The following is a 14,932-nucleotide window of genomic DNA, read 5'->3' as shown; positions in this document are numbered from 1 at the left end:
TTTTTCATCAGCTTTAGGGTTTGAACTGAGTTACTTCTGATTTGGTGAGGATGGTGTGAGTGTTGTATTCAGGTTAAATGTTAAATTTAAGTTAAATGCTAGTCATAGGTTTGAAGGTCCCTGTGACACAGTCTGCTGCTTTTATCAGCAGTGGCAGGGTGGATCAGAACCAGACTGGTTTTGTAACCCTGCTGAAGGCTCGTGGCTGAGGTGTGCTTCTGATGCAGCTCTTCTCTAGCTTCTCTGCATGCAGGAAGGGCAATTTTGAGCTTACAGACCCAAATATATAGCATAAATAATTGTATCTTGGATGGGCTCAGAATCTTCGTGGAGACCCCAAGTAGGTGGTGGCAGCAGCCTGGACACAGCCCCACTCCAGGGCTGTGGAAAGACCTGTTTCTAGATGCCTTGAGAAGAGCTTCTATCCCTTTCCTTCATCTTGCCTAACTTTCCCATTGTGTAATTCCATTTTTTGGGGTTGTACTTGAGGCATGTGGTGGGCTATCAGCAGAGAGGGAAGGAGAGTGCTTCAGGCAGGTGGAGAAAGAAGCAGGACTTGAGCAACCAGATGAAAGGAGCTGTGGTCTGCAGTGTACAAATGCAGTGTTTTCTTTGGCAAGCAGCTAGAACAGGAAGGCTTTATTTAGGACTGCCTCTGTGTTAGGAATAAGTGTGTCCAGCTGCATCTAATTTTCCCTTAAAATTCACGTTCACTGGGGGAACACTGAGGCCACCATAAATACCTCTAGGGTTGAGAGATGCTGCAAGGCCACGCTGCCTTTATTAATTCCTTTGCTGTCCTAATCCAATTCTTTTCCCTACAGAGGTGGGAGGTTAGGAGGTAAAATTGCCTCATCCAGGGTATCACATCAGTGATCACCTTTGTGCCTCGTAAAGGAGCAGAGAAATAGACTTAGGCCCCCGAGTGTCACTCGGTAAAGCTGGACATAATTCCTGATTTAGCTCTGAAGTATTTGGCATTTGCTGGCAGATTGTATTAAGCAGCACATCCTAATCAGGGAGATGGGACTCACCTCGTCCAGACAGCTGGGGGGTGTTTGACAAGGACTCACTTGGCACTGCCCCACCAGCTGACATCATGCCGGAAATTAATTACTCAACGTCTATTATGATAATAATTCGCCTCGCGCAGACGTGAAGGGACTTTGCATTGGCTGATTACCCTGGTCACAAGTTGACAATCTGTCTTCAGGAGAGCTTTTTGGTCTTGGGAACGTAGTGATGAAGAATTCCAGCCCTGCTGGCTGTGTTGCTGTGTTTCTCCTCAGTTTGGGGCTTGCTTTGTTTTTTCCTGAGAGGTATCTCTTTTCTTCAGTGCAAGCACTGCCTGGTAACCTGCTTTTTGATGAAAATACAGTTAGACAAACCATCATTTTCCTTCTCTCTTTTTATTTAATTGTCTAATTTTAACCACATTTGACAGCAGAGCAGAGATCTGAGGCATTTTGTAGGAACTTTTATGTCAGAGAGGGGAAAAAACATAAAATCTGTGGCTTAGACTTGCTTCTGTTAGATGACAGACATCTGTGCAGGAGAGAGGGAAGAATATAAATGCTTCAGCTGTGAGAAGTTCAACTTTCACTTCATTAAGCATCAGACAACCCAAATATGAGGCTGTTTCTTGAGAGTTTGTCTAGTGCTCCTGGAGCTCTTTGTTTTATGTTAAGCTAAGAGAAATTTCTTCAGTAAGGATTGTGTCAGCTGTAGTCACATCATCTACAATGTACTGTTTTCCTTAAATTCCCAATTCTTGAGTTGCAGAGATCTCTGTTCCCACCCAGGCTCATACAGGGTAAATCATATAGACAGGCAATGAACCACAGGGAAAACCCTAGCCCTGGCTTTCCCTCTCAGCCTGAAGTGGTCCTCCTGGCATCCAGTGGACATTCCTTGAAGAACGGTGTCTAGGGAATAACATTACCCTGTGTCATGCAGTTTGGAGAGGCCTGATCTCAACCCTGCAGCAGCATCACCAAGTCTTGGCATTCACATGTTTGAATTTGAACATTGTATGGAAAATTATTTTCAAACTCCATGGACATCTACAGATTTAAACTGGAGCTGGCTTTGGTCCTCCTCATGGCAGGATATGAAGCTCTTCAACAGGTAGGGCTGTGACTGTCAGGATTGACATCATCTGATTTCTGATGCAATCATCTCACTGACTGTGGGATCTGACTGAAGCTTTTCTCACAGCTGGTGTATTTATAAGCTTCCCTGAATTAACTGTCTGCTGTCAAGTAAGTCTGATCTCCTACTGGAGCTTCAGCTGAGCTCTGCTCCTGGATTATTTCTATGTAATTTATAGGTGCTTTATTCTCTTGGGGTGGGGGGGGAACCCCAACTTTCTCCTGTATTAAAAATTCAATTGAAATTTTTTAATGTATTCAACAGTTTTTGGTGATAGAAGATAACCAGAACTGGAGGATTTGGGGGTTTTGCTAACAAAGAAACTTCATATAATATGCAAGAGAATTTCATTGGAAACTCATGCAGCTGAAGAACTCTTCCTCTGTTTTGTGCATCATGAAGCTCAGTTCACAGTTTGTCTTTTTGGTTACTTTGTGCCCAGATTGAACCTTATTTCAGAACAGGTTGGTGGGGAAGAGAGGAGTGAAGGGAGGAAGGACAGTCATGATTTTTGAGCCTCCAGTTTCAAAAGGGAAGACTAGACATGTTGGGATCAGATGTCCTGGGAGTTTGTTATGCTGTTTTATTCATCTGTTTTGATGAGCTGGTGATTGGCTTGTGCTTGATGGAGGGTGTTCAACATCACCTGCCTCTTCTCAGCCACTGAATTACTAGTTTTGCTCCTGTGTTGAATGTTTCCACAGAGTTCTTCAACTGCTTCCTAACGTGAGTGTATCCAGTAGAATTAACCACTTGAAATGGATGTTATGAACTAATATTAACTTTAAAAAAAATTAAATAATCCTTTAAGTTGCATTTCATACTCTACAGTCTGTCTTGGATGATGTATTTAGGTCACAGCTGCTTTATATAAGCCATTACATCATGTTTGCACCTTATTTTAACTAAAATCCTTCTCTTTGTTAACTAGTAAGCTTCCGTTGGCTTTTCTGGAGCTGGAATGTCTCCAGTTCTTGTGGAGTTCCTAAGATTTCAACTTTTTTTAATCTTTATTTTTCTCATTATTTTTTTTTCAGTCTTGTTAACCACTGTGACCTTGGTAAATAGTCCAATTTTCAACAAATTGATCTTTGAAATCTTGTTTTCTTACCAGTAGAAGGGCAGGTCTTACCAGGGGCTGAATTTGAACATATGGGACTTGCCCAGACAATTTTCCTTCAGGGAACTATAGGACTGTAAAGCACTGGCAGATCTTTAATGGTGAAAGGTGGTTTAAATACCTTTTTATGAACTCCTTGATAGCAAGGAGGGACAGAACTCTTTCTGAGGGTCTGAGCTGTGTAACTTTTGAGAAGTCAGGCACTGCAAGGAACACAGACCAGCAGAGACCAGAAGTTTTCCTTGCCTACATTTTGCATGTTGTATTGATTGAACCCCTCTCTTGCTGAAAAGTAACAATCATCCATCTTGTTATTTCTGCCTTTGTAAATAACCAAAAACCATTTTGCAAGTTAAGAAATAATAATAGAAGAATGCCTTTTGTGTTGGCTGATGTTCATGGTATTCTGGTTGTTGGTTTTTTTTTCCTGTTTGGACATTCATGTGAATAACTCAAAATGAGCATAGCTAAGGTAAAAAATACAGCTGCTAGGATTGTGTTCCAGGTGATAATCTGTAAAACCAAGAGGATTTATTCTGCTTTTAAGAATTACCTTGCCCTGCTTTTACCTGCCCTATCCTTAGGTTAAGGAAAGTGTGTTTCTAGGCTTGTGGGTGGTACGGTGGGTAAAGATCATCTCTGGGTACCTGAGCTCTTACACCAGTCCTCAGCCAGAAGTCAGATGAGCCTGGTGACCTCCTCCCAGGTCCTAGCAGACATCTGTCCACATCCCAAGCCCACGAGGGCTGGCAGAGCCCTGGCTCCTGGCAGTGTCCAGGGCTGGAACAGCAAAGCTTGCAGGTGCCTTGGCAGACCCGAGCTTGCCCGCTGCCTGCCTGCACAATGCTTGGCTCTACTTCTTGCCACCAGCTTGGAGTCTTTACTTTTTGACTCCAAACAAAAGAAAACTCAAAAGAAAAAACCAAACCACGCTTGTCTTCAGCTTCATGTGCAACTTTGGCTGTTGCAGAAGTTTGAGGGAGCAGGTGGGGTGTAGGGCTGGCTCTTTGTTTGCAGCTGGATTTGCTGCAAGCTGTTGAGACTCTTTATTGTTGCAACTCTCAGCGTGGGTCTTTAAGCATTGCTCGAGGCACTTGGAGCAGCTCAGCATAAGCAAAAGAGGAGCTCTCCATTGCCAGCCTAAAGTCACCTTTCGGGTGGCATGAAAGTCAATTTTCCACATGCTCAGAGAAAGGCTTGTGTTACCAGCTTTACACAATGACTTGTATCTGGCAAGAACTTGCAAAATAGTCTCTCTGGCTGTTTGTCAAAAATTACATCATATTGGAGTAAACTGCTTTTAAATCAAACATCCATTATTCATGTATATTAACTGTTTGTTTATTTATTTATTTATTTTACTGGCTGTTCTGTGTATGATTTACTCTTTTTTCTTTCTCTCCAGTTGTCTGTCTCCCTCAGCTGCTCCTTTGAAATCTTAGCTCATCTTTAAATTTATGGAGCCAGAACACTTACCTCTGTGTACAAGTATCAATATGCTGACCTTGCATTTGTTGACAGTAAGATCTTGTTGTTGTTATTGTTGCTGCAGTGTCAGTGTGCCATATTTACAGTAGACAGTTCAATACATTTGCAGGGGGAAACTGTGCCCCTGAGGCTTGTCAACTTGGAAAATATTTTCTTTCCACCTCCCTTTTAGAAAGAAAAGGGAAACTTGCAGCAGTCTGTGCCATATGTTGTACTTAATTTGATGACTTCTACCCCAAATGCCAATGAAATGGCCATTGCTTTTGTAGGTACCCTTTGAATCCAGTGGGTTTGACCTGAGCAGAAACCAGATCCCTTCTTTTTTCATAGTGGACTTGAAATTTCACAAGCCTTTTTTTTTTGTTGTTGGCAGTTTGTGTGTGTTCCACAACGTTTCTTCTAGTTGGCAGAAGGAAAGGGGGGGGGGGGGGAACATAATCTGAAAATCAATACAAATTCTGTTCCCAGTCTTGCTGCTTGTTCCTCTGCCTCTTTGAGCAACTCAGGTTTGTTTTATTTTGCTCCTCTGCCTCTAAACTGACAGTCAGAAACCTCTATCCCAGGCAGTTATTTCTGAGAAAGTGGTTCTTTAATGTATCTTGTGAGTTGTTCAGCAAAGAAAAGGATGTAGGTTTGGAGTGTGGTTTTGCAGTACGTTTTGTTCAGTACTTCATCTAAATAAGAACAAAATCTGGATAGACAAGAGTGATTAGCCCAGTTCTGAGGGAGAGCTCAGTTTTTCCTAGTGGTAAATTTTGACAAGGAGCAGAAATGCAGTTGTGGAGGGGAAGGAGCTGTTTCACAAAGCAGTTTTCTGCTGGCTCTCAGCCAGGACAGTGGGTTGAACACCCCTGCTCTTGTTGAAAGTACCACAGGCTCTTTGATAACAAGTGCTCGGGGATTTGTTGTTTTAATGTTCCATCCAAAAAAGACATCTCCAACGACGCAGGATCCCAAAACACCTGCTGGGGTATTGGACATGCATGGAAGAGTTCCATCAACAGCATTTCCTTCAGTTCCTTGGTTTTTCTTGGAAGTATCTCAACCCAGAGTACATCGACCACGCTTGACCTCACTTAGCTGCAAGATGTAACAAAGCTCACAGCTCAGCTATTCTGGCTACAGAGACTTTTAATTCTTTGTGAATTAATTTAGTCTTCTTTCTGCAACTCTTGGACAGCATTTAAAGAGAGTTCCCTGTACCCCAGCTCTGCAGTTTCCTCAAGTACAGTAACTTTTCCTTTCTTCCTCTGCCTGGTCTCAGGAATTTGCCAGCATCTATCTGAGAACAGTGGCCACGGGTTTGAGACTTGCCCAACTCGCAGGGTAAAGAGGGAAATTAGTCTAATGCACTGCCTTAACAAAAGAGAGAGTATGAGCATGAATAATTGATACCACTAGTCTGTGGCAATCGGATAAAATGAAGTCCCATTTGCTCAGCCTTATTAAAAGAGAGAGAGAGAGAGAGGGAGAGATGGTAAAGGTCGTTAAGGGACTTGTAACATGGAAAGAATCGCCTCTGAGATGGATAATGTGTTTTCTAATCTCTGTGGTCTTTAACTAAACATAATGGTAAAGGTACTCTGGCTATTTCTGGCTTGTTGAATTATTAAGCATTCGGGGAGATTGCTTGGCTCCCATCCAATGACTTAAGACTTTTTCATTTGAGCAATGTGAAGAGGTAGCACTTTTTCTGTCGCGCGTTAGAACCTGATCCATCTGCTTGGGGTATTTAATGCTTTTCCTCCCTCGTGTCCCCCCAGCCCCCCTGGGAGAAGGGCTGCTCGTTAGTGTGTTGTCCCAGGGCACTTCATTTCACACCCAAATGCTCTTGGTTCACTTACCTTCAGTTCAGTACCTATTAGGTCACTGGTCTTGGGTTGTCCATTATGGGATTATAAATATCTTTAAAAGGGTAATCCCTTTGCAGTGTGCATTATAGGATTATAAACCTCCTCAAGATCTTATGCTTTATCTGCCCTTTAACATACAAGCCCTTATTTCAAGTCCCTATTGACCAGGTATTTTCATTCTTTCTCCTTGGCCTTTGTAAAGAAAATCTTTGTTGCCTTAGGATATTCTAGGAGGGCTCATCAGAAGGGTTGTAGCCACTCCAAAATTGTCATCAGGATGCTTTTGAAAGCCCTGTTTTCAAGAAATTATTATTCAGCCTTAAAAAAGCATGTTCAGTTCTTTTTGTTTCTTTACCTATTGGTTTGCCAGGATAAGGTTTTGAAATGCATCTCCAGACCATAAAATTGCTCAAGACTGAATTTCCATTTACAGATAGGTGTAAAACCTGAATACTGAAAATTACAAAGAGAATCCCTCTTCCAGTGGTAGGGCTGATGGGCTAGAAATACACACATGCAGAATAAAATCTTTAAAAAAACAACCCAACAATCTTTACAAAATGGAGGTTGAAGTGAGAAGAGGAGGATTTGGAGGGAGTAGAAGAAGATGAAACAAAAGCTTTTCCTCCAGTTTTGTGGATCTAAACCTTTATTTTTTTTACAGATTCTCTTTCTTAGATGCAGACACTTTCAATTGGCAGCCACCCACAAGTTATGTGAGGAGAAATAAGGAATTTTTCAGCTGGTGCTGCCTACCTGTGAGGATTGCCACGGGTCTGAAATGGAGGCTGCAGGCAGGAGAATGTGTCATATTTGCCCAGCGTAAAACAGGGGGATCTTTAAATGTTATGTGGAAGCAATTTTTCATTGTGATCTTTCATGGCCATAACTGAATTTTCAAGTATGTATCATATGTTTATAGGATAGATGGGAGCTATGGTCATTTAGAGAAATTAATAGTTTATGGATGTTCAATTTAAGTATTAGCCCCAGGGGACTTTTGAGAAAGCAGCATTTGGCCCCTCTCCTCTCCAGAGTTTTACTGTGCAGCTGGGAAGGGCTGGTTCAGAGCCTCAACTGGGAGCTGGAATACATTGCTGTTGACCCCATCCTTTATTGTTCATAAGTTGACTTCAGCAGTTTATTGACTTTGTCTTTTGTTCCAAACTTTCCAAGGGGAAACTTGGTTGCCAGGCCCAGATATTAATTTCCTTTGCACTGAAAACCCTTGCCAGAATGTCATTATCTCTGGGTTTGGTTAGAGAGCTGTTGGAAGCTGTGCTGCAAGTGAGAACAGGCTGTAAGTTGGTCTCTACCTTGAAGACTAACATTTTAATCCAGTTTTTCATAGGTATGGAAGTTTAAATTCATTGTTTTAGCACCTTTTATGTCCTGAGTTTCCCTGCAAAGGTAGAGCCTTCCTTGCTTTACAGAGCTTGGGTTAAATTGCTTTGGCTTTTGGGTTGAAGGGTGAAAAATGACATGCTACATATCAGTATTTGAGACAGATTGCTTCACAAAGACAAGGCTGGGAGATTATATTATAAGCAACTGAGGAAGCTGGGTATGGATGTGGTGATTCCAACAGGGAATCACAGAGTATTAGGACCTGATAATAGGAATCTGAATAAAACCATCCCTGCTCTTTAGTAGGGAGAAATGGCAGGTGGAAGAGACCTGCAAATTCTCTGCCTTTCTTTAAAGTATCTCTAGAGAATTTTAAAGCTTCACCTTTGTTGCCTGGAGGCCTCCACCACAAAGATGGTCCCCTCCTGCTCTGCTCAATTGACCTTTCAGATGCTTACTAAGATTGCACATACAGGAAGCAAAAGACCAGGCAGCATCACTCTCTCAGTCCTGGCAAATGGTGAAATAATATGTACAGAACATGTAATATTTATTAAAATGCACATGGATATAGTCAGAAAAGCAGAAGTTAATAATATTGATGCGTTGTTGATGTTGGCAGATGTTCCATGGAAGCCATAGGTTTGGGGTTTTTTTAAATGTTCTAACTGCTATTACTCTTTTTCATGGTCACAGGTTTCTTTTCAATTAAAGGAGCATCACCGTGAAATGTAATAATGTTTACAAAGTTATGTAAGACCAGGTGTGGTGCTGAGCTCCACTGGGCTTTGAGCAGTACATTTTTCTGCTTCTAAAAATACTTCCTCTCCTCAACTGAAAGGCCCAAATAGATACATCTCACCTGGCCCACAGGAAGGACACTGAACATCATTAAATTGCACAAAAATGGGGAGGGTGAGCAGGCAGGAGACAGCTCAGACCTCCCTTCCAGCCTCTGCTGGAATCATCTTGGGTGTTGCTTAAAATCAGTGTTGTTTTGATTCCTCTTCCATCTGAGCTGCCTCTTCAGATGTGATATTTTTCTTCATCTGTTCCTGCCTCATGATCTGTACACACTCAGCTCTCAGTCAGTGTGCAGGTCTGCTCTTCAGTGTTTGCTGGCTTTGCCTGATTCTTGCACAGTCCATCTGTCTTAAACCTAAATGTTTAGATTCCGTTTTACTGCTCTTTCAAATGCTAAAATGGACAAAGAAGCCAGTTGCTTTCCCATGTAAACCTTAAGAATGTGACCTGGAGAAAATCCTTATGGCTTTGCCTGCCTGAAAGCTCTACCTGTCTGATGCTGGCTGGCAAGAGCCTTCCATCCCTGCTTCTCAATGGATTCCATTGGGAAACCTGATTATTGCTGAGGGTGTTGTTTCCAGAAAGCTTCTTCAGGCATTGAAACAGGCTGCCCAGGGCAGGGGTGGAGTCACCATCCCTGGAGGCATTTAGGTGTTGTATAGACATAGTACTTAGGGATATGGTTTATTTAAGGACTTGTCAGTGTTAGGTTAATGGTTGGTCTTGATCTGGAAGGTCTTTTCCAACCGGGGTGATTCTGTCATTCTTAATAGGGATAGATCTGTATCTGAGCTGTGTTGAGAAAGGAGTCTCTGATGGTAGTAACTCTGCTGCAGTCAAACATAGTTGTGCTTGTGCTACACTGAGCTGGTGTTTCTCCTCTTTCTGCCAGATTCTTCTTTACAACCTGGAAACAAGTCAATGTCTGAAGAAGATGGGCAATTCCATAGGTGACTTTACGTGTGTCAACCTCCAGAACAGCCCTCCAAACATGCTTGTGGCAGGCAATAAAGACAGAAGGTAGGTACTACCAAGAGCTGTAACCCATCTCAAATGAACTTAAGTCCTGACCTCCTGGCCTACATCTGGACCTGCTAGAATTTGTTTCTCCTCTAATGTTTCCAATGCAGCCTGCATGAACTTCAGGAACAAAATATTAGGTAATAGTTGGAAGTGGTTGCCAGTTTGCTTTGTTTCAGAGAGCTCCATGGGAAGACTTTTCTTTTTAAGCCATTTGGTGGACACAGTTGGTGCACAGCCCAGCGAGACCACTTGGAATATCTTCCACTTCCCCACCACCACCAGCAAAATTAGTTTGGCATTTAAAAGCTCACTTTCTGATATTAAAAAAATAACCTAAGGGATGAATCATGTAGGATGAGATGGGTCCGTCTGCCAAATGATGTCAAGAGTGTATTTCGGAACACTGTGATGTCCCTCAGGTGACAAAAACAGAGAGACTTTCATGTGAATAGATTCCAGCTTCTATTTAGCTGATTAGCAGCTTTCTCTTTAACTCCTTGGCTTGGGGAGTAGGATTTTCCCAGCACAAAACCTGGTGCCAGGAACGGCCGCACTGGGAACAGTCGGCGCGAAAGGATTAAAGTGCTTAAAAAGACTCTTTGAGTCCAATTTTTTAGATTTTCTTTTTTTTGGCTAGTTGTTTGTGGGGTCTGATCCAGTGCACCAAAGGAGATGTGGGATGGCGAGGAGCCAGCCTCTAATGGCTCCCTCTTCCTTCCCCTCCTCCTTTCTGCACTGGGCATCAGGCTGCAGGTGGTGGTCTGGTGTGGTGGTGGTATCAGCTTGTAAGGCGGGTTCCTCCCCTTGCCAAGTCCCAGACCTCTGTCCTGCCAGTGCAGCAGCTTGCAAAAATGATTATTTTGTCAAACAGCTTCTTTTCCTTCTCAGCAAACAGGCCGTGTGAGCAAACCTCACATTTGCTCAGCAAAGAGGATAAAGGAAAGAGCTGAAGTCTGACACGTGTAACTGAATCCTTGGGCGTTTTTTCCCCTCTAACAGCAGATAATTGATTTTCCAAAGCACCCCAGTAAAACTGCCTTCAGTTTTTGTCACTTGCACAATGATAGGAGAGTAGAGAAAGGAAAAAGAAAGTAGGTAAAGTAGAAAAATCCCTGAAGTGAGATTGAAATTTACTCTTCATGCTAGAGTAAATGGCTGTGCCCTTTTCCCTCCAGAAAGCTTCTCAGTTTTTCAGCTCAAGCATTGCCTGAGTTCAGGGGGTGGCCATCACTAATACAGCAAGAAGTTAGGAATCAATAGTTCAGCAAATGAGTTTGTCATCCAGGAGACCAGACTGTGTATCTCAGAGGTCAGTTCCTCTCCTGGTGCTGCATGAAGGGTATTTATTCATAGGTGCTGGGCATCCATGGGTGGGATGTGGCTTGAACCTGATACAGGGCAACTGTACTAAAGAGGGAGCTGGCCCTGTGAGTGCTGACTGCTGAGGGCCAGCAGTTAGGAAGGGTACTGCTGGAGTTAAGTAGAGCACTGTCACAATTTCACTAGGATATGCTGTTCTTTTATTCAATGTCATGGTTTTGGAAAGAACACAGCCCACCCTGTTGAATTGCAATAGTTTTGGTAGGGCCTAGGAAAGCTCTTTCCAACCAAAACTTACTCCTGAAGCTTTGCTGATGTGTTTGATTAGCTCCTGTGCTTCACACTGCCAAGAGATCTGGTAACAGGGAGCATGTCCTGCTGCACTGCACAGCAACAGCCTTTTTCTTGGTGGAACCCAAGATGACAAATAGCAGTGGGAAAGCAAAGATATGGCAAGCCCACTGTATTCCATTGCTGAAAAGTGTGGATCCAAACATGTGTTCCATGCTCTCTGAAAGGCAAGTGAGCTTAATTCAAAGATAGTGTAACTGGAGAGTCAAAGCTTGGTCATGGGAACACCTTCCTGACAGCTCCCTTGGATGAATCTGGTGTGTGCTCCCACTCAGCCCAGCTGTAGGGGCAGGAGATGGAGAGCTGTGCCAGGGCTGCATTAGACCATCTCACTGGATTTGCAAAATGCTTTTCTTTTTTTTGTTGTTTTTTTTGGTTCTTGTTTTAATTAATTTATGTATTTTTTTTAAGCACATCTAAGCAACTCGAGTGTGCTTCTGATTCTTCCAGGGGTGTGCCAGAATGGACACCTGCCTGCAACCTGGGCCCTTGCTAATGAAATAAGCAGGACACAATCAGATCTTCGTTTCCAACTGTGCTTACCAAAGAGGAGCAGCTTTGATTGCTGTGCAGAACATGTGCAGCAAGACGGGGAGTGAACGCTTCCAAAATCCCCCATCCTTACCCAAAGCACAGCTCTAGTATGTAGCCAAAGCTTCTCCCTGCTGGAGCTGGAGAAAGCAAGAAGTCCTTTTCTCCATCAGCAACAGCTGTGATGGGGTTTTCCTAGGGGTGACTGAAGCCACATTAAGTGTGCTCCTTACTCTGCTCCAGCAGGTTTGCCTGGTGGATGTTGCTCTGCAGGAGTTCTGGGCTATTGATTGCCCTGTATCCCAGGTGCTGACATGTGTGACCTGTAAAATCATCTGATGCAATCTCCAGTTGAGGAAGGAAAAGACTTCCAACACCTAGGATCATAGCAGGGGTGTGGAATAAAGGACAGTTAATAGGATGGATCAAGTGTATTTTGGGCTTTTCTGGAATGAATGTATTACCTGGTGGTTTCATTCTTGACAAGCATCACTGGGAGGAACTTTCTTTGCCTTCTTTACAAATCAGTATTTTTCCTTTTATTCTATTTTCACTCACTGCATTTTTTTTTAATTCCCCTGTGTACTTTGCTTTGTCTCTTAACCTTGATATCTAAGGCTCAGAAACACTCCTTTGTGATGTGTGATGAGTTAAAATTAGCCTTAACTGGTTTTGTAGACTTGTTTAAGTAGCTGAAATCTTAAGCTCTTTTTTTTTTTAACAGTTCTTCTAGCCACGTGTTCAATATGTTTCTCTTCCAAATGACTTGTCTGAGTGATCAGTAATTTCTGAAAAGCAGCTGTACCTGGAAGCTGCCTGCAGGCAGTAGTCACTTTTGGAAATCAGAAGAGATTCTGATTGCTGGCTGCTGGTGGATAGCTTGGTTTCAGTTCTGGTGATTAACTAAAGGGTATAAAACTGTCATTCCCTTGACATGGCTTTTCAATTGCTACCCATGTAGTCTCTTTGTAAATCTTTATAATAATAATCCTTTCTTGATCCTCATGATCATATTACCCCTCAGCCACGTGGATGTGGGTGAGACACTCAGGGGTAAGATGTGTTAGACCAAAACTTGGTACTCATGATATTGCTGGTATTTTGGGAGGCTCTTCATCTCAATTATATTTTCTATCACCTAGGACCTGTAAAGAGACAGAGAGATCCCATGTGGTGGCAGAAGTTTGCCTCAAAAAGTCATTGATAACAGAAGTCAGGGGGAAAATGCAGTGGTGCAAAGTGGATTTCTGGCCTTGTGGTGGCTACAGGGCTAGGGCTGTCCTAGAGGTGTGGGAATGTAGTGAGAGCACGAGGGGGAATGGCTCAAAACTGGAAGAGGGGAGATTGAGGTTGGACATGAGAAGGAAATTCTCGGCTGTGAGGGTGGTGAGAGCCTGGCCCAGGTTGCCCAGGGAAGCTGTGGCTGCCCCATCCCTGGCAGTGTTGAAGGGCAGGTTGGATGGGGCTTGGAGCAGCCTGGGCTGGTGGGAGGTGTCCCTGCCCATGCAGGGGGGTTGAAACTGGGTGGTCTTGAAGGTCCCTTCCCACCCAAACCATTCCATGATTCTATGACATATTTTCATAGCTGCAAAGTACTTGTGCTCCCAGAACCCCCGGGCTGCAGATGCACAGCAGGTTTTATCTCTGTTCTTGATTTGCTTTCCTGTAGGGTCCGAGTGTTCGATCTCCACCAGAGAGAATCCTTGTGCTCCCTCTATGCCCACCAGTTAGGAGTGTCTGCAGTCCAGATGGATGACTGGAAGATTGTCAGTGGAGGAGAAGAGGGCTTGGTCTGTGTGTGGGACCAACGGATGGGCACCAAACTCTGGGAGATGCACGCCAGGTAATTGTGGCTGCTTGGGGTCCTGTTGCAAGGGTGTTCATTGGATCTGGCTGACAGGAGGAATGTGGGAATGGGATGATCCAGAAGCAAAATGATCACAAGTCCATGTCTAAAGCTTCTGAGTGTTCTGTTTAGCTTTCATGTGATTTGGGAACAGATTGCATCCTCACCTGGAGTCCTGTGCAGTCATAGGCTCTTTATGGATCAGTAAAAACCAGTGCTTCAGTCAGTGTAAGGGAACATGGAAATAATTTCCCCTGGGTTTTCCATGAAGTTCAGAGTGTCTTCTCCTTACCCCATCCCCAACCAGTATTTACATTCTTGAACCTCAAATTTAGAATGCTGGACTCCTGGATGTCACATTCAGAGTGACTGGTTCTGGTTGTCTCTGTCTGCTGTGTCCTTACCCAGTGTCTGTGTTTCTGTTCACCTCATCCACGTGTTCCCTTAACAGTCACCATCAAAGCCAGGCTGGTGTTTAATCTCATTTAAATATTAAAATGCCAGTTTGTACTGAAAGCACAAGTACAGGACTGAAAGTAGAAGCACAGATGGGTATCCTGGAGTTGACAGAAGATTCCAGCCAAAGTATGATTTCCTGATCAAGGCACAATTCCCAGGGACTTAGGTTTGTCTGAATGAAGACCTCAAGGATTTAGCCTCTTACAAGTCTGAGTGATACCCTTAATAAAATGAACAGATAAATCCTGATTATTTTTTTCAAGTGCATCTTCCCTGGAGAGGGGCTAGATGAGGTATTTACAGCCAGAGGAGTTCAAGTTGGGAGTTGTCATTGATGGATAGCAGGTATCTCCCTCTCTTTCACCTTGTGAATTCTAAAGCCTGTTGTGATGGGGCTGATGCATTAAGGACAATCTTCCATTGATTGTCTCCTGGAGCAGCAGTAATGAGCACACCAAGGAGGAGGGCAGGCAGTGCAGGTCTGAGCTTTGGAGGGTGCTAAAAGTTGAAACCATTATAGATGAAACATTTAAAATACTGTTTAATCTATGTAGGAACCAGAAGGGATCACTTCAATCAAAATGCTTTCCCAGATAAGGAGGTGTGTGCTGTTATCTGTGCTTACAGCCCAGTGTTGTG

At 43.4% G+C, this 14,932-nt stretch overlaps 1 protein-coding gene across 3 annotated transcripts in view; it reads left to right on the top strand.

Annotated features, from left to right (window-relative positions):
- FBXW8 (F-box and WD repeat domain containing 8) overlaps positions 1-14,932 on the top strand; it is a 55,665-nt gene that overhangs the window by 37,421 nt on the left and 3,312 nt on the right. For all 3 annotated transcript variants that reach the window (XM_051633986.1, XM_051633984.1, XM_051633985.1), the window contains exons 8-9: positions 9,656-9,783; positions 13,658-13,831. In XM_051633986.1, the coding sequence (XP_051489946.1) occupies positions 9,656-9,783; positions 13,658-13,831 (302 nt within the window). The remainder of the gene's footprint in view (positions 1-9,655; positions 9,784-13,657; positions 13,832-14,932) is intronic.

The sequence above is a fragment of the Apus apus genome, chromosome 16 (genome assembly GCF_020740795.1).
Source record: "Apus apus isolate bApuApu2 chromosome 16, bApuApu2.pri.cur, whole genome shotgun sequence".
In the NCBI taxonomy this organism is placed as follows: Eukaryota; Metazoa; Chordata; class Aves; order Apodiformes; family Apodidae; genus Apus; species Apus apus.
Note: the sequence above shows the minus strand (reverse complement) of the source record. Positions and strands in the feature narration are given on the sequence as shown.